Source organism: Pteropus alecto, unplaced genomic scaffold (genome assembly GCF_000325575.1).
Source record: "Pteropus alecto unplaced genomic scaffold, ASM32557v1 scaffold71, whole genome shotgun sequence".
Lineage (NCBI taxonomy): Eukaryota > Metazoa > Chordata > Mammalia > Chiroptera > Pteropodidae > Pteropus > Pteropus alecto.
This window is the reverse complement of record NW_006433024.1, coordinates 2,375,657-2,396,117: the sequence shown is the minus strand read 5'-3', so window position 1 is coordinate 2,396,117 and position 20,461 is coordinate 2,375,657. Positions and strand designations below refer to the sequence as shown.

Here is a 20,461-nt window from a genome sequence, read left to right as displayed (position 1 = left end):
CTAATTTTTTGACTAGTCCCTATACTTTAGAATCTTTTCACTTATAGTTGCCTTCCTCTTCAATAGTTTTTGAGTATTTCCAATAATCATCATTTACCATAATCTTAACATTTGTACCATAAATGTGCTAAGTTTTTTCTATGCATTATCACACTTAACCTGATAATTTGAGAAATTTACATCTCCATTTCTCAAAAATGGTAGCTGAGTTAGGGAACTAAATATAATTCTTCAGTAATGGTCTGACCAACACAGAGTGAAATGAAACTCATGGTCACTTTAAGTACTTTCTTTAATGCAGTCTGTTTCAGTATTTACTTAGATTATGTCACATTGAGCTTAATGAAGACTAAAACCCCATTAAGCCCTATCCCATCTTGTGCAATCTGTAGTTTAGGGGGAACAAGAGAAAAACGTGTTTATCCTTATTGTATTTCACCTGTTAGATCCATTTCATCTCTCCTACCTGTCACAGTGATTTCTAAATGTTGTTTCTGTCATTCACCATAGTTTGTCTTCCTTCACAGCTTAGTGACATCTGCAAACTTGATGGACCTGCCCTCAGGGTCATCATCTACTTCATTAATAACAACGTTGAATAGGACTTGCTGAGATAAGCTTACTGTCAGCAAAAGTGGAAATCTTTAAATGCTTTACATTCTCAAAGGAGAATGAAAAGGAGACATGCTAGCTACATACATAACTTAACAGGTTGAAAATGGTTTCTCTCAAGTTGCATGCATTGGCTCTATTACTATAAGAAATGTCAAGTAAACAGGGAGTGATGACAGCATCATGGGAGAGTGAAAAGACTCCACTGTTTCTCCCTTTAAATCTACAAGCTGAACAGCTGTAACTCCACCAAGGAGACCCTGATGAACATACAAACACACCTGATCCATCCACCAGGGCATCTGAAGGTGGGCACGTTGAAATAAGTAAGGAGGTAGGATGGGAGGAGTGACGTGGACAGTGGCTGCCGATACAGTTCTGCATCCACTGTGACTCCAGCAAGCATGGCATGGAGCCCTCACACTATAGCCTGGAGTATAAGGGGCAAGAGGAGTCCCTATCTTGTAAAAGGCATCTCCTTCCCCACTCCACTCCATCATGGCGCAACTGGGTAGAGGTGGCTGTGAAGCTATAAACAAAAAGGCAGAGATGCAAGATTGGGAACCTGCCTCCTTTCCCTCACAGGCCCCAGCAGAGCCCCGTAAAGTCAAAAACACAGCAGAAAAAATAGAGTAGCTCTGGGAACTCGCAACCAGTTTTCCACGACTCACCACATTCCCCACTACATTGGTGGCACCCCATAAATGAGGCAAGCAGGTCACAGAGGGGACATGGCACATTCCTTAACTGAAGCCGTGCAGCTGCACTGAGGCCGCAGAAGTGCAAATAGTGCAGGTAGAAGAAAACAAAAACGTGCTATAACACCCTGTACCAGGAAACAAAAATATACCCTACCTATCAATCGACCTGCTGAATTATTCAGCAAACCAGTTATCTACAGAACAAAAAAGAGCACTACTTCAAATGCACAGAAACAGAAACAATCCATCAAATCACGAACAACCAAGGTAACTTGAGAAGATGAAATTTGGTTTCATTTTGGTTCTCTAGAAACCAAAGTCATGGAAAACTAAATTAAGTGACAGAGAATTCAGAAATAAAAATAATGACCAAAAAAATGTTTTACCAAAGGGATGAAAAACTCGATAAATAAGGAATGCATTAGAGAACGCTGGAAATACAGCAGTCCAGAGGAAAGAGAGAAAAATAAGAGTATTAAAAAAATGAATTCTAAAAACTATGTGCTTACAATAGAAAGGGCAACCTAAGGACAGTAGGTATGCCAGAAGGACAAGAGAGGGAAAGGGGAGCAGAGAATCTACTCAAAGAAATTATTGATGAAAACTTCCCAAGCCTAGAGAAAGAACTGGACTTTAGAGGAAGCTAATAGAAAACCTAATTATGCAAAGAAGTCTTCTCCAAGACATATGTTATTCAAACTGTCAAAACTTACTTAACGACAATTCTCAAGGCACCAAGTGAAAAAAAAAAAAAATGAACCCTACAAACTAGACCTCCATTACAAGAAATGTTGAAAGGAGCTCTTATACCAGAAACAGAGAGATAAAAGTATACAAAACTTTGAGTAAGATGATTGAGAGACAGAAGCAGGAAATTAAGAATCTGCTTCAGAATGAGTTACTAAACATTTAATTACGACACAAAAGTTATAAAGTGGCATGAAAAATAACTACTGCAATTTGCTGAGGAATGCACAAAATAAGGGATAATTGGTGACAATGAAATCATAAAAATGGAGGTGGAAAAGGACTGGATGGGTATAGGTGAATGAAGATGAGAGGCAATCAGAAGAAAAAAGGATTAATGTGTATATGGGACATTTTACAAAAACCTAATGGTAACCATAATACAAAAATCAGACCTGAGACACAAAAAACAAAGAGGAAACAAAGGAAAAAATACTGAAAACTGTCAAACTAAAAGAGCAGACAATCACTGCGGCGGGGGGGGGGGGGGGGGTGGGGTGGGCCTGGAGACACAGAGCAATCAGAAAAAATAAAAATAAAATGGCTTTAGAAAGTCCTCATATATCAATAATCATCTTAAATGTTAAAGGACTGAATTCACCAATGAAGAGGCCCAGAGTAGTGGGATGAATTAAAAAATAAGATCCACCTATATATTGCTGGCAGGAGGCTCATCTAGGCTCCAAAGACAAACATAGGCTCAAAGTTCAGGGATGAAAGATGATACTTAAAACAGCCTCTAGAAAAATGGGTATGGTAGTACTTACACAAATGGAATCAGATTTTTAAGAGTAAAGGTAACAAGAAACAAAGATGAACATTTTATAATGATAGACAGGACAATTCATCAAGGAAACATAACACTTAACATATACGTGCCTAATGCGAGAGCATCAAAATATATAAAGCAAAAAAGTCCTAAAAGGGAGAAACTGACAGAAATACACTTATAATAGGGGACCTGAATATCCAATCGACAGCAATGGATAGATCACCAAACAAAGTCAATAAGGAAGTATCAGCCTTAAATGAGAAATCAGACTAAATAGACTTAATAATTTTAGAACTTTCCATCACCAAACAACAGAATACACATTCTTCTAAAGCACACATAAAACATTGTCAAGGATAAACCATATGTTATGGTACAAAACTAATCTAAATAAAAGAAGACTGAAATCATACAAAGCATACTTTCTGATCACAACGGTATGACATGGAAATTAACTACAAGAATAAAGCTAGGATAAAACCCAAATATGTGGAGACTTACTAGGGAGAGGACTCAAAAACAGAAGTGAAAGAGAAGTTACAACAGATACCACAGAAATACAAGTGAATATAAAGAATAATGCGAAAGGCTATAACTTAGAAGAAATGGGCAAATCCTTAGAAATATATAAACTTCCTAGAACGAACCAAGAACTGGAAAACTGGAATAAACTGACCACTACTAAGGAAATTGAAACAGTGATGAAAACCATCCCCCAAAGCAAAAGTCTTAGACAGGATGGCTTCACTAGCAAATACTACCAAACATTCAAAAATGTAATACTTATCCTCAGACTCTTCTAAAAAAAAATGAAGAGCAGAAATATTTCCTTTCTTATTCCACTAGGGCAACATTACCCTAATACCAAAACCAGTCAAAGATGACACAAAAATAGAAAATTACAGGCCAATATCTCTGATGAACATAGAAAAGTCCTAAACAAAATATTAGCAAATCAAATAAAAACATGCATGATGTGAAGTGAGGTTCATTTCAGGGACACAAGGATGGTTCCACTTCCACAAATCAATCAATGTGATATAGCACATTAACAAAATAAAAGTAAAAATTCTACAATCATCATTAGATGCAAAAAAGTATTTGGCAAGATACAGCATCCACCTATAATTAAAACAATAAATGGATATAGGAGGAAAGTAACTCAACATAATAAAGGCCATATATGACAAACCCTCAGCTAATATACTCAATGGTGAAAAACCGAAAACTTTTCCCCTAGAGATCAGGAACAAGACAAGGATGCCTATTCTCACTACTGTTATTCAACACAGTTCTGGAAGTCCCAGCCAGAACTATTGGGCAACACAAAAAATAAATAAATAAATGGCATCTAAATTGGGAACAAAAAAGTAAAATTATCATTTTTTGCAGAAGATATGACTCTCTATATAGAAAACCCTAAAAACTCCACCATATGACTATCAGAAATAAACAATACAGTATATCTGCAGGATACAAATCAAAATCCAAATATCTGTTGCATTCCTATATACTAACAACGAAATATCAAGGAGAAATGAAGAAACCAGTCCCCTTTCCAAGTGCAACAACAAAAATTACTAAGGAAGTGAAGGACCTCTATACTGAAAACTATAAGAAATTGTTAGAAGAAATTTAAGACAGAAAAAAATGGAAAGATATCCTGTGCTCATGGATTGTAAAAATTTACATTGTTAAAATGGTCATATCACTTAATGCAATATACAGATTTAATGCAATCTCCATCAAAATCCCAGTGGCATTTTTCACAGAAATAGAACAAATAATCATCAAATACATATGGAAACATAAAGGACCGCAATGAGCCAAAGGAGTCCTGAGAAAAAGAACAAAGCCAGAGCTATCACACTCCCTAACTTCAAACTACACTACAAAACTACAATAATCAAAACAGTATGTTATTGGCAGAAAAACAGACACACAGATCAATGGAATAAACTTGAGAGCTCAAAAATAAACCCACATACATAAATGGGCAACTAATTTTCAACAAAGGAGCCAAAAACATACAATGGAGAAAGCAAAGACCCTTCAATAAATGGTATTAAAAAACCTGTAAAGCCACATGCAAAATAATGAAACTTGACTGCTGTCTGACACCATATACAAAAATTAATTCAAAATGAATAAAGACTTGAGTATAAGACCTGAATCAATAAAGTACATAGAAAAAAAATATAGGCACTAAACTTATAGACCTTGGTCGGGGGCGGGGTTGTGAACTAGACCCTAAAGGAAAGGGAAAAGAAAAAATAAATGAACGGGACCACATCGATCTAAAAAGCTTCTTCACAGCAAAAGAAACCATCAAGAAAACAAAAAGACAACCAACTGAATGGGAGAAGATATTTGTAAACAACACCTTTGATACGGGGCTAATATGCAAAATATATAAAGAACTGATACAAATCTATAACAAAAACAATCTGGCAGAGAACTGAATGGACAGTTTTCCAAGGAAGATATACAGATGGCTAACCGATATATGAAAAGATGTTCAACCTCATTAGATATAAGGGAAATACAAATTAAAACTACAATGAGATACTACCTCACACCTGTTAGAATGACTATTATCAATAAGACAGGAAATAGCAAGTGTTGGAGAGGATGTAGGAAAAAAGGAACCCTCTTACACTGCTGGTGGGTATGTAAATTGGTGCCGCTGCTATGGAAAACATCATTGAGTTTCCCCCCAAAATTAAGAATAGAACTACCATATAATCCAGCAATTCCCTTCTGGTTATCCACCTGATAAATGTAAAAACATTTATTTGTAAGGATATGCATGCACTTATGTTCACTGCAGCATTATACATGGTAGCAAAACATGGAAACAACCTAAGTGTCCTTCGATAGATAATTAGATCAAAAAGTTGTGATATGTATATATATAGGAATATTATTCAGCCATAAAAAGTATGAAGTATTGACATTTATGACAATATGGGTGAATCTTGAGAGAATTATGTTAATTGAAATAAGTCAGGCTGAAAGGAACAAGTACCACATAATTTCAGTTATATGTGGGATGTAAAACAAAAAGCAACAAATCGACAAATCAGTTTACAGATACAGATAACAGAATGGTGGTTCCCAGAAGGAAAGCGGGTTGTGGGAAGATGAAGAGGTTAAATGAGCCTCAGTATGTATGATGAAAGGAGACTAGACTTCTGGTGAGCACACAATACAGTATACAGTTATACACTTGAAATATATATAATGTTATTAACCAATGTTACCCCAATACATTTAATTAAAAAAAAAAAGAAATGACAAGAAATCATAATGTTCCAAAATACCAAAGAATGAAAGATTTATATACATGTAAAGGAAGGACTCTTCCACAATGTGACAGCTGCCTGAGTGCTGCTGGATCTGCTAGTTAGATCTGGGGCAGAACCGAGATTATTTCCCCTAAGTTTCCTCAGATACTGTCTGATCCATTCTTTCTCTTTGGCCTATAGGTATTGGTTTGTGCTGGTTCCTGAAAAAGGCCTTTGCCTTGCCCCAAGCAAGTATGTAAGGTATTTTCCCCTTATCTGGGGTGGGTCATGCCCCAGTACCCCTATCCATCCTACCCTGTCCTATATAGTAGCCCCTTAGCACCTGCCTCATGGTGTGGTGGATATCCATGTTTTCTCATCGCCATTCGTATGTACATTCCCTTAATAAACTCATAATGTATTGCTGGAGTTGTCAGCCCCTTTCTTGGTCTCTCAGCCCTGAAAAACTTTATGTTAACAAAATATATACACATAAAAACATACATATACACTTATTCATGTACATATACACACATATGCATGTGTTTGTAGAAAGAGAGCAAGATATTTAGTTAAGCAGGTTAACTAAATCAGAATTCAGCTAGTCTGGACAAAGAAGTTTCCAGAACCTAGGAATCTTCCAATAGGTCTTTGGCTGATAGCTCATATACCATTATTTGAACTCACTATTTTGCTTGTGTAACCATTGCTTAAAATGACTCCCTAGGGGTTGACTTTAACCAATAGAAGCTAAAAAAAGTTATAATAGCTACAACATGACATCATTTGGTCAGCTGCACTACAGAGAGCACAGTATTACCGTCCCCAAGTATCAAAGGACCAGGCCTCAGAAGCCCACATGGCTATGGCAGTGAACAATGTCAAACACAGGAATAGATTTTAAAAGAGGCTACTGTACAATAAGTAGTGAGATCCAATCAGAATGTCAGGTTTCTCCCCAAGTGTTGATTAAAAGGATGAATAAGAATTGTTAATAACTTCCAGGGTTAGTGCAAACTAAAGCAATTTACATCTCATCAATTATGTGAAAATGCCAAATAGGCCCCTCTTAGTCTCTAACATGTTCAGAACAATGGCTATGTTCACTTTGGCTTTGAATTACAGGGTAACTGTCAAGAAAATCATTTTTAATAATGAAAATGTCACAGGTGGCTCCATTAATTCAATGAGAATGCCATTATAAAACCTCAGTGCACAGAGCACAGCTGCACTAGAATCCAAATTTGGCAAGAGAATGGAGCAAAGTGATGGTGAGTAATCCTTCTTGCCATAGATCTCTGGGGTCTTTCCCAGAGCCTGACCTCTATACCAGCTGGAGTGGTCAAAACAATCCCCACTTAAATGCCAAAGATGTATTTTCCCACCCTTTAACCACTAGAGATAAATGCTTTATGCAGTTTTATAATGAAAGTTCAGTTATAAACAATAAGTATTGGAATATTTAAATTGCTTCTGAATTTTAAAAAGCAGGAAAATACACTTTCCTAGCAAATAACAAAAAATTCTTATTATGTCTTGGAAAATTATAGGTTTTCTAATATAAATTAAACATTTTATTACTGAATAATCAACACATTGATACATTTACTCCAGATTGCATAATATCACTATTTTTCTTTCTGCTTTTGTTTCAAAACTTTTAAATCAAGAAGGTAGACTTAGGTAAAATTATTTCTTTAAATTGAATAATAATATAAACCAGGGTTTGGTAAACTTGACGCGCAGAGTCCAAATTCCACAGTCACCTGTTTTTATGAACATATCTTCCCTCATTCATTTACACATTCCTATAGCTGCATTCATACTACAGTGTCAGAGTTGAGTCTTAGAGACAGTGACCTTATAGTATGGAAAGCCAATCTGGCCATTTACAGAAAAAGTTTTTTGATCCTTGATATAAAGTATAAAATTAGAAATGGCACTCTAGACTCATCTGTTCTACCTTCTCACACACAAACACATTGGGCTGTGATATTCAGTCTTTTTACAAAATATTAATTTTTCCTTCAGGTTATCCCCCACAATCTAGTCCAGCAGCCCTCTCTAATTAGCACCTCGGGTTAAAAAAATTTAGCAGTCATTTAATCCAACTGCCTTATTTTAAAAATGTGGAAAGCAGGTCTAGAGAGAGGAAATGACTTTCCCATGTAGTAAATTAATTAAAAAAAAAAAGAAAGAAAGAAAACAGGAACTATACTCCAATCTGGACTTTTATAACAATGATTTTGTATCATGAGGAGGCCAGAGGGAGGGAAAAAATGATTTTGGACAAACTGAGATCAGAAGAATTCTTGGGGCAGTGGTTCTCAAAGTGTAGTCCTCTGACCAGGACCATTAGAATCTCTTAGGAACTAGTTACAAATGCAAATTGTTGTGCCCTAACCCAGACCTACTGAGCTGCAGAGTCTAAGAGTGATCAAAGTTTAATAAGCCCTCTAGGTGATTCTAGTGCAAGGGAAGTTTTGACAACCACTAATTAAGAATCAAAGCACCCAGTCAATTGGGGGATTAACATGGTATAAACCTCAAGCTCCTGCAATGAAAAGGCAGGGTTTGGAACAGCACGACAGGAAGATGAAGTCGGGGGAATGAATGGAGACTCTGTTCCTTGACAGAACTCCTAGATCAGTAGCCCCCAACCTTTTTGGCACCAGGGACCCATGCTCCTATAAGAATCTAATGCCTGATGATCTGAGATAAAGCCGAGGCAGTGACACTAGTGCTAGGGAGTGGCTGAAAATACAGATAAAGCTTTGCTCGCTCACCTGTGGCTCACCTGCTGTGTGGCCCAGTTCCTAATAGGCCACAGTACCGGTCCATGGTCTAGGGGTTGGGGACCCTGCTTTAAGGTCTTACTCAAAGGTCACCTACTCTGTGAAGTCATTCCCTATTTTTCTCTGCATCTTCCTAGAACAGCATATTTCCTTTTTCTAAGTTCTCACAACAAATTTTTCATGACTCTACCATGGCACAACAGGTGGTTAATTGTGTGCATATTCATTTCACTATTCATCGCCACGATCTTCAATATGAAACACAGCCACTCATATTAAAAAGCTGCATTTCCTAGACACTAATAAACCTGATGTATTTTCCCATGTAGCACATGTAGAAAATAAAGATGTCTTCCTAAGGCCCTGGACAAATTTATAAATGGAAGAGCCACAGTTGGGTATCTATGAAAAGAAGCTGGGCTTTAACTAAGATTTAGAGATCCAGCCCAGAGAAAGAACTATTTTCACTTGGGTTTCTGTGGTCTGGATAATGCTGGAGGAACCTGGACTCTAAACAGTTCAGCACTCATTCTGTGCTCAATCATCTAAGTGGTCCAAAGGTGCACAGAATCATTGTCACTGACAAGGAAACACATGACATCTAAACAAAAGCCCAAACCCACTTATGCAAGCCTAGTTTTATCGCTGAACTCCACTCAGCTATGGACATGTTTCAAGACCTCTTTTTCAATTGGCATGAAACACTAGTAGCTAACCTGGTGCACTGATCTCACAGAGGAAAGTGGACTTTTAAGAAAACTTTGACCCTGCTTCTTTTAACAGTAAGCCTTGGCCCTTTGTTGGCTTGTGTGATTTGGTTTTATTTGAATTTGAAACAGTGAGGATATGATCAAAAAGCCAGTACTTTATATTCCAACCTTGAGTTTTACTTCTTAGCCTCCCTTCTATGCCATTGTAATAATCCATTTACTTCTTAGCCTTACTTCTATGCCATTGTAATAATCCATTTGGATGGTTAAGTACTTGAGATTTTTTTCTTATTAAGAAAGAACAGAACTCTTATGGACCTCTAGTCAAGATGGCAGAGTAGGAAAACTTTGTGCTTGCCTCCTCTCACAATCACATCAAAATTACGACTAGTTTATAGAATCATTAGGATCCACCTGAAGACAAGCTGAACAAAAGTCTTAAAATTGAAAATATAAAGCAGAAGCCAAGAGGAGACTGGTAGGAGGGGCAGAGACACAGAATGGGCAGGTCCCACACCCTCATTATAGCAATTAAAAATTAGGAGGACTAGCTTAGCAGCAGAGGTCTCCCCTGAGGAGCAAGAGATCCCAGCACCACACAGGGCTCCCCAGCCCAGATCACCAGTGCCAAGAAGAGGAGTCACTGTACCATCTGACTGTGAAACTGTTAGAGATTGCATCTGAGTGAGACAAGGGCCGCTGGAGACCTAGGTGTCTTCTTAAGGGACATGCACATAGACTTACTCACTCACAAACTCACTCACTCTAGGCTCCAGCACTGGAGCAGTAGTTCAAAAAGCTCCAGGACACACAGGGAGAAATTAATTTGACTAGCTGCAGGGCTAGATTTGGAGGGGCAGGGGTCAGGGCAGCTCTCTCCAAGGATGGCAGTGCTGGCAGGAGCCATTATTTCTTTGTTGAGTGCTCCTCCCATACAGCCAGCCCAGTACAGGCAGGCAACAAATCTGTGCTCTCCTTTAATCTGGCGCCTTTCACCCTGCCCCGCTGATTTCCTGAAAACCTGCCCTACCCTACTTACATGCTCAGTTGGAGCCACTTCCAATGGCTTTTTCACTGAAGCACTCTGCCTCAGCTCATGCCGTAGACTTTCCTAAAATTTCTCAAATGTTCACAAACCCTAAATAAGCAGTGGCTGGTTTTGGCATGCCCTATACCTCTTGCTATGCAGCCTCAAGCCTGACATGAGGCAATTAGTCACAACTTGCATTGTAACTCTCACCGGGAGGTCTCAAGCCTGGCATAGGCTGTGGCCTATGCTGGCTTGGAATATAAGGCCAACTAAGTGGTCACAAGCCCAGCACAAATGGCAGCTAAACTAAGCTCATATTGTGGTGTCCACCAGGGTCCCAAACCTGGCACCAGTGTTAGTTCACAGTATAGCTACTCCCAAGTGCCTCTAAGCCCAGCACTAGCAGCAAGTGACTGCAGTTCAATTTGTAGCTCCCATGAGGTGGTCACAAGCAAGGCACAAATGGTGCCTGAACTTGGTCTGCAAAAGAATCCCTCCCAAGAGGCTCCGGAACCAACACACCTGGTGGCCGGCTTCAGACCACCAGAGCACCGCCCAATGAACTCCACAATGTCACACCCAAAGAGTGGACTCGGCTGGTACCCAAGCCACACTAATGCAAATCCTGCTTTGTGAGGTCAGCCTCACACAATAGTTTGTCTTCTGTAAAAACAGCCCAAACTCACAGACAGCCTGAGGCTCAACTCAACTGAATGATGTGCCAACAGCAGCCAAGTCTCAACTATAACAGGAGGGCACACATATCCTACACAGGCATGACCCTGGAGCACCTGGCTCAGGTGACCAGGGAGACTATGTCGCTAGGTCTCATAGGACACATATTATAAAAGGCCACTCTAACAAGACTGGGAGACATAGAAGATCTAATACATATAAACAAACACACAGGGAGCCAGCCAAAATCTGAGGAGACAAAGAAATATGTGCCAAATGAAAGAACAGGACAAAATTCCAGAACAAGAATTAAACAAAATGGAGGCAAGCAACCTACCAGATACAGAATTCAAAACACTGGTTATAAGAATGCTCAATGAATTTGGAGAATGAGTAGATAAAATCAGCGATAACTTCAACAAAGAGATACTATAAAAAGGAACCAGTCAAAAATCAATAATATAATAACTGAATGTGGAATACATTAGCAGGAATAACGATCTGATTAGATAAGGCAGCACAGCTTCAATAATCTGGATGTCAAGGTAGCGAAAAACACCCAATTGGGACAACAAAAAGAAAAAGAATCAACAAGAAATGATGAAAGTTTAAGGAACCTCTGGGACAACATCAAGTGGACCAATACTCGCATCATAGGGCTATCAAAAAAAGATAGAGCAAATGACTGAAACACTATTTGAAGAAATAATGACGAGAAACGTCCCTAACCTGGAAAAATAATAGACATATAAGTCTAGGAAGCACAGAGAGTTCTAAACAAGAGAAACACAAAGAGGCCCACAGCAACACATCATAATTAAAATGCCAAAAATTAAAGACAAAGAGAGAATCTTAAAAGTAACTAGAGAAAAGCAGTTAGTTATATACAAGGGTGCTCTCATAAGACTAACAGCTGATTTCTCAGTAGAAACTTTTGCAGGCAAGAGATTGTCAAGAAATATTCAAAGTGATAAAAAACAAAGACCTACAACCAAGATAACAGGTAAGGCTATCATTTGAACCAAAAGAAAAAGAAAGTGTCCCAGACAAAAAAAAAGTAAAAGAGTTCATCACTACTAAATCAGTATTGCAAAAAAACGTTAAAGGGCCTTCTTTAAGAAGAAAAGGTCGAAAATATGAATAAGAAAATGTAGGAGAGAAAAAAATTCTCACTGCAAAGGCAAACAGTAAAAGTAATGGATCAACCAACTATAAAGCTAGTACAAAGATTAAGGCAAAGGTAGGGAGATCATGTGTAATTACAACAATAATTTAAGGGATATACAAAAGTAAAAAATAATGACAAAATCATAAATGGGGAAGGAGTGAGTAAACTTTGTAGTGATTTTAGAATGTGTTCAAATTTAAGTGACCATCAACTTAAAATAAACTGCTATAAACATAGGTTGGTGTATATGAAAATAAACTGCTTTAACATAGGTTGGTGTATATGAAGCACATGGTAACCATAATCCAGAAATCTATAAGAGACATATGAAAAATAAAGAAAAAGGATTCTAAAAACAACACAATAGAAAGTTGTCAACATGTAAGAGACCAAGAAGATGTACGAAAACAATCACTAAAATGGCAATAATTGCATACCTATCAAAAATTACTTAAAACGTCAATGAATTAAATGCTCAAATAAAAAGATAGAGGGTGGTTGAATGAATTAAAAAAAAAAACAATACCAGTACATATATTGCTTATAAAAGGGCCATTTCAAATCAAAAGACACATACAGATTGAAAGTAAAGGGATGGAAAAAGATATTTCATGCAAACATAAGTGGAAAAAAAAAAAAAAAGCTGGGGTAGCAATACTTATATCAGACAAAACTTGAAAAAGAAATTTTGGTTTCACCTTAGTCAAGATTCAACTAAAGTTCTTTGTGTATTCCAGGTATGGAAATCTAGAAAGCCTAAACAAGGTTGGGGGTCAGTATTTGTTTGGAAAAACAGTATTTTCTAAAAAATAACTAGTAAAGGAATTCATCCATGTTTTGCTTCTGAATAGAAGTCTAATTGCCAACTTCTTCGATAAGGCCTCAACAATTCTAACCCACAATAAGATTCTTTTACAACATTTTTCCCTCTGAGTCAGTGTCATGTGGTTAAATATTTTATTGAACAACTTAAAAATTCTTGAGGGAATAATTAACGTAGTACTGAGTTGAGAGTTTGAGCTCAGTCAAGTCGGATTGACTGATGGCTTAAATGGTTTTACATATATCAACTATATCAACAGATATCATCTAGAGTGTTATAGGACATGTGGCAAGATGAGAAAACTATAAAACTTGGGGCAAACAAGTGGAATTCAAGTCCTAGCTTATACATTTCTATCTTGTGGCATTTAGGGCACACTACTTAGAAACTCAAATTCTTCATTTTTCAAATGTGATGAAATATTAAATGTGATGCTGTTTTTAAATTACAGGGTGCTTGGAACATGGGAAGTGCTCCATAAATGGGCAATAGACTTAAGTCTGGATATGTCAAAGTAGGTTTATGTATAAGGGGAAAAAAGGGTGTTATGGGGCAATGATCTAAAGAATTGATAATAAAGCTTTCCTAAATAGGTACCCTCAGGTCTGTTGGAGGAGTAGCAGACTTGAAGGCAGGTAAATGAACTGGAAGACTTTTCAAGGTTCACTTCAACTTTCTAAGGGGTACCATGACATTCTCAGGAGACCAGCTCTCTAAGAGGGAACTAAGCAAGGAATTTCTCATGGTTCCCATGCCTTTAAAGTCCAAGATTAAACAGTCCCATCCAAAAAGACAATACTATGTAAGAGCTACGGCAAAGCAATATCAAAGGAAAATAAATAGGAAAGATCAATAAAAGATGAAATAAAGCACAAAGAAATCAAATACTTTGATAGGTCCATTCTGCAAAGCATAAAGCAAAACTAGTCGATGCTTGTTTTCATAAGCATTAGACTCATTTCCAAACAACTTTAATAGCCCGGCACAGAGAATAACAAAGAAGACATCATTTACCAGAAGGCCTTGTACTATCATTACCATTTGTTCAGAATGCAGTCCACCTGTCTCTGACTACTGGAGACAAATCTCTGATTGGCTTCTCTGCTGTGCAACCCCTATGCTCTGCAGTCTCTTCTTAACCCTATACCTCACTTTTCACTAAGAGCAGGTTTGCTTGCCACTCAGCATCATCATTAGCTATAGCATTGATTAGGATAAGAGAAGACTTCTCAGGAACTACAGGACACACATGAGTTAACAAATTGCGGGAAAGAGGTAGGGAGGGAAAGAATAATGGGAGGAGGAGAAAGAACAGTTAAAATTTCTGCTGAACAACATTGGTCTTACCTTGCAGGAACAGACAGAACACCTATCTTCTTTCAGGGTCCACACCTGCCCATTGCGCTTCAGTCCTCCTTCATGGGGGCAGTCACCAGAGCAGGAGGGCCCAGAGGGACAGAGGCAGTCGAAGCCCCCTGCTAAGTTGATACAGGCAGAATCATTCCAACAGGTATGTGTTCTTAAGGCACATTCGTCAATGTCTGCAGTAAAGAAAACACAGAGCTTTAGAATCTAATTATTAGAAAATAATAATCATTTACAATAGCATTAATTAACATTATTGAGCATCTATCTTGTGGCAGGTACTGTGTCAATGAGTTCACATGCATTACTTCATGGACTCTACAAGGCAGCTCAGTGTTAGAGGATTTGTTAACTCTATTTTGCAAATAAGGAAGCTGAGGCTTACAAAAGTTAAATATCGTGCCCACTGTCAAAGAGCTAGCAAGTGGCAGTCTGAGACTCAAACTCACAAGTGTTGGACGCCAATTACTGAAGTATCTAATAGCAGTTGTAAACTAGGTTTAGGATATTTTAAAAAAACTATACCCTCCAGAGACTATAAACACTTTAATGCATTAACAGTGTGGATACACCTATGGAGATCTCTGAGTCTTTTAGAAAAGGTGTGAATAGATTAGCCACTGAGTAGGAACAAGTGGGCAATTAGGGCAACCCTGAGCCAAATAGACTGCTCCCAAGTCCTGGGGCCAACAATGAAAGAAGAGGGAGTAATTCTTTGTAGGTGCTTTCCTAATCAAGCCTCACCATCCTAATGGCCAGCAGCATTTTTGCCCACATAAGAAAATGTCCCAGAGCTCCAGTAGTTTAAGGTGTAGGTGTTAATGAAAGACACACATATATGTAGCTGTTTTTCATTGATAACCAGGTATGGAAGGAAAACATAAATCCAGTTAGTCCTCTCTGACATTCAAAGGTCAAGTTAGCTTAACAACATCTCAAACACATAGCTGTCTGGCCCTAGCAGGTGCTCTATTACCTCACAAGGCAGCCAGTTCCATCAATGAGTAACTTAGAAATGTCTTCCTTAAATTGGTACTAATTCTGAGAGCACTCACACAATGTAATATATAGATTATGTATTATTGAATTGTATACTTGAAACCTATATAATTTTATTGACCAATGTCACCTCCAATAAATTTAATTAAAAATCTACTTGATTTTTCTTATTTATGACAATCTTTATGCTATTTGAATACTTTAGTCATTTGTCTATCAGAGTATTCTACTCCACTGATTAATTTACTGTCATGCCCTTCAAATATCTTTCAGATGACAACATTGATTCCAATAAATTTTTACTAGAAGTCTGCTCTGCACAAGGTTCTGCGTACTAGGTGCTATAAATATTCACCATAACGTAAGAGATTGTCCTCATATAGATAATAAGGAGGAACACAGGAGTACACGTAGATAACAATTCATAGGCTACTGATTGGAAGGCTTAACTCTGATAGTAAGTTAGAATAGGAACAGTGTCAATTAACTTATTCTACATCCTAAATTTCATGTTAAATATGTATAAGGTTGCAGGCATTTGGTTAAGGATTATGGACTAAAGAAAAAATAATTGTCAGTGGCATTTTCCCCTAAAGTGCTCAAAGCAATAAAGTGCTCAAAAGCATAAAACCAATTTTACTGCTAACCTTATATTTATATATTGTTTCAAAGTTTTTAAAAGCTTTTTCTTCCCATAGGTCATGCCATATAATTGCAAGACGGAAATAGTTATTCTCATTTTATGAAAGAAGAAACTGATGTACAGATATGGCTAAGGGGTTACACGGCTAGTACATGTTAGAGCAAGGACTGTGTCCTGGGTCTTCTGATAGACACACTAGAGTTCTTTCCAGTAACTGTGCCAACTCAATGTCTAAAGTCATCTTCCAGCATACTAGAATGTACTGTGGTTTTATCTACTTTCATGTATTTACCCTCTAGACATTGCAACTCATTTTCAAGGAAAAACTCTTCTACGAATCCTCCTTAGTATTTTTAGTTGAAATTCTGAGAATGATATAACAACTCTGTCAAAGTTTGCTAAAATTCTGAAACTGCTGTGACTCAAAAATAATGAGAAATAAATGACCTATTTTTCCTGACTGAATGCATGCACTATATTGGTATAAAACTTGGCTTCACAACAGGAGTACACAGTAGAAGATGTTAAGGAATTCCAATAATATGTCTAGAAGCTAATTCATTCTAAGATTTACCTTTTGTCTTTGTCCCACCAATTATAGCTTCAGTCGATTAATTTTACATATGATGCCAATTCATAGTTACCATTCATCTCCTCTGAACTCCCACTGTAATGACAGTAGGTGGCATACAGCTTACTATTCAGGTATATACCACCTTGGAACAATACTAAAATATTACATTTGCATTACTCTCCTGTTTTTGCTTTAACAACTAAAACATTCGATCTTATACTTCTCTCATCATTTTTGTATTGAGTCTAGGAGATATAGAGAGTAAATTGACAGACCGATGGCTCGGCACATACGTAATCATAAAAAATAAAATTCAGTGTTAAATTCAGTGTCTATCATATCATATCAAAATAAAATTCAAATTCTGTGTTAGCGCATAACTTCATACTTATCACTGGGAGTATTCTGTTAGCCTCGTATCTGGTCTCTCTGACTTCAGCTACTTCTCACTCTAATCCAGTGATTTTTTTTTTTTTTTTATTGTGGGTCCAATAGATACATTTGGCAACCCTTTAAAAAGTACTGGGGCCCAGGCTCACCACCACGAGAGACTGATTTAATTGGTGTAAAGTAGGATCCAGACATCTGGGATCTGTTCTGCTAGATGAGAATCGTTGCTCTAAATACCTTGCACAGGGGAGTGGTGTTCTAAAAAGCAGATCTATCTATGTCACTCCTCTTCTTACCACCTCTCAGTGGTTCTCTGATGCTTATAACAAAATATTCAAACTCCTAGCATATCATATGAGCCCCAATCTCACACTTCAAGTGTTACCTTCTGTTTCTTCTCTTTTCCGTTCCAAAGCAATGGGTGATACACAGACCATGTTATTTCCTTTACCTGTGTCTTAGAACATACCTTTTCCTGTTACTCTCCCCTTCTCTAGCTCTACTTTTTCTTAGTTTATATGGAATGGAGTGGAGTATAAGTTAATTGATAAGGTAAGCTATCAATTATTATGCCATCTTCGTTACCATTTATTCTTCAAAATCAGGATCAAACGTCACCACCCCTCATATTGCAAGACAGTTAATATTGACTTTTTGTTTTCTCTATATCTTATATGCAATGCTGTCCTTGTATTAACTTCTCAGAAGTTACATGTTTAGGCTAGCCATCTCCAAAGAGGGCAGAAACTAAATATTTTCATTTTTTTCTTCTCAGTGCTAAGTATAACATAATATACTGTGGATGTTCAATGTATTTATTTAACATTTAAATTCGGGAAATTTACAGACTGATACTATTATAGAGCCCACTTTTACCAAAATTTGTTCTCTGGGTTGTTCACTGAGCCTAAGGCATAATCACAACCCTTCTCTTCAGGAAATACATTTTATTGCACTTTCATCTGCAAAGCCCTTGGGTCTGGTTCAAAGTGTGATAAAAACAGCAAAATAGGAACCACACTGAAATAGCAAGGCATCTTTACCTCTTTTCTCCCCATCCCAGTTTCTTGTGAAATGTTTGAGGATAAGGGCAGAGGAAGACCTATTAACAAATCACTCAAGAAATTGCCTGGAAGAGTATTTAAACAGACCCAGAAACAGTGGCTACAAAGAGATATTTAATCCATGGTATCCTCTAAAATATAATCTCTAAATTGGCAATTAATGCTCAACTATAATATGCTTTTATAACAATTGCTTATTTTACATTACAGAGTTGCAAACATATTGGCAGTGTTTTTGTTTTTTTCTCTCATAAATTAAGAAACCTGAGCATGCCCAATAAAAACAAGGTACAAAACCTAGGGTTGCATTTGTTGTTCCAGAATGAAAGAATTTCACAGTTGAATATAGGGCCATATTGCCTACAGAGTTCCATGTAATTGCTTTACTTATGACACAGAAATCTAATTCTGCTTCCATGCAATTTAACAGATTTATGGAAAGCCAGATGTTAGCAATTATGGAAACCGACATTATTCATATTCTTGGTAATACAGACCTGTTTGCTCTGCACAAACCAACTTAATCTATTATACATATCCCAAGGCAACCAAAAGGAAGAAGCACCCTATTTACATATTGTAACTGTTGTTCTCTGCTGAGCAAACACAAAGACATTCACCCATGATACTTACCCAAGTCATCAGATAGACCTCCAATGACAGAGAGGCAATGAAATGAAAATCAGGCAAAATATTCCAAACTCAAATCTATAATCATTAAAGTGTACTTGTTTTTTCTCATTGTAAGTAACGGCTTTCTGAGATTTCCTTGTGTTTCTCCTTGTAAATTCATTATTTAAATGCTCCATGCTCAGATGAGAATATTTTCAATAAAATTCCACTGCTAAGCTTACATTAAACCTAATTTTCTTGAATTGACATTTTTACAATTTCTGAAAGCTGTTATTATTGTACTTAATTTTGCTTTAAAAAATGTCTGGTTGTGCCTAGTCAATCTGCTTTGTTCTTTAATTTGAGGTTCTTAGGTTACTTGAGCATGTAAGAAAATACAATTCAGAGATGTTTATGTCAGCAGCAAGCAAACTAATCCCAACCTAGCCCCAGACAATTTTCCAGCCCTTCAAGAAAAATGGCTCTGCGGAAGTTTTAATAGCATAACAACTGTAATGGTACCTGCCTCAGGAGCTGGAGCTCCTACACATTGATTTCAGAGATCAACGGGAACATTTTTTTCTTAGTAGTTTGGTAGCGGTTAGGTCAAAAGAGAGAACTTCTTATTGCCGTATATTCCTCTTTCTTGAATAACTTTCACAACACATCTAGTTTTACCTTCAAACTCAAAACAGGTGATATGTCAGAAAACAAAATTTAACCTGGGGTTTGAATATCCAGCTGTGTGTATTCTGACGTGGAAATCATTATCAGACATTAGTAGCTTGGAAATGAGAACAGAGCTTGGGGGTTTATTAATGATAAACAAGGTAGAGCACAGATGCCTCTCCATAGCCAAAGCAGTATTGTTTCTTTTACAGTGGCAGAAAGAAAATTACAGAAGAAATATACAGGCTGCGCATCAACAAAGTAAGTGAAAGAAACAAGTAGAGAAATATTAGATCTGTTGAGGCTTGCAAAATGCAAGGCTAATGAAATTTCAAGCTGCATGGTACGTTTCAGGTCCAGAACAAGAGAGATGATAGCCATGCTTTATTGTGTGGCAGTCATACCACACTTGGATATATTATGTTCTCTTTAGAGTACAGACTATTTAGAGTGGGTTGAGAAGCTTAAGACACATCAGAAGGGATCTACCAGCATAGTGAGGGGCTCAAACTCATCTTGCCTTAATGAAACATGAAGAGCTCAGCCTGAAAAGGTAAAGACTGAAAGAAGTCAGTGAGCTATGGTTTTACCTATCTGAGATGCTATTATGCATCTCTTAGAAAGAAGTTCCAATGTCCTTCCAGTGTTAACTCCTGGCTTTGTTATTGCCTCCAATGTCTCTTGAGTCAGGAAGAAACTTTCCTATGGTTTTCCTCTTATTGCTCAGTGTGTCGCTTTGTTACTCTCCAGTGAGTCTTCCCCTTTTCCTTTAACTTAGAGGACTCTCTCTTAAGCAAAGGAAAAAGAAAACACCTTGTTTGGGCT

At 37.3% G+C, this 20,461-nt stretch overlaps 1 protein-coding gene across 1 annotated transcript in view; it reads right to left on the bottom strand.

The window, feature by feature from the left end:
* Positions 1-20,461, bottom strand: part of NELL1 (neural EGFL like 1) — a 709,438-nt gene that overhangs the window by 5,008 nt on the left and 683,969 nt on the right. Inside the window, exon 19 of the mRNA XM_015586345.2 lies at positions 14,668-14,861. Within this exon, the coding sequence (XP_015441831.1) occupies positions 14,668-14,861 (194 nt within the window). The remainder of the gene's footprint in view (positions 1-14,667; positions 14,862-20,461) is intronic.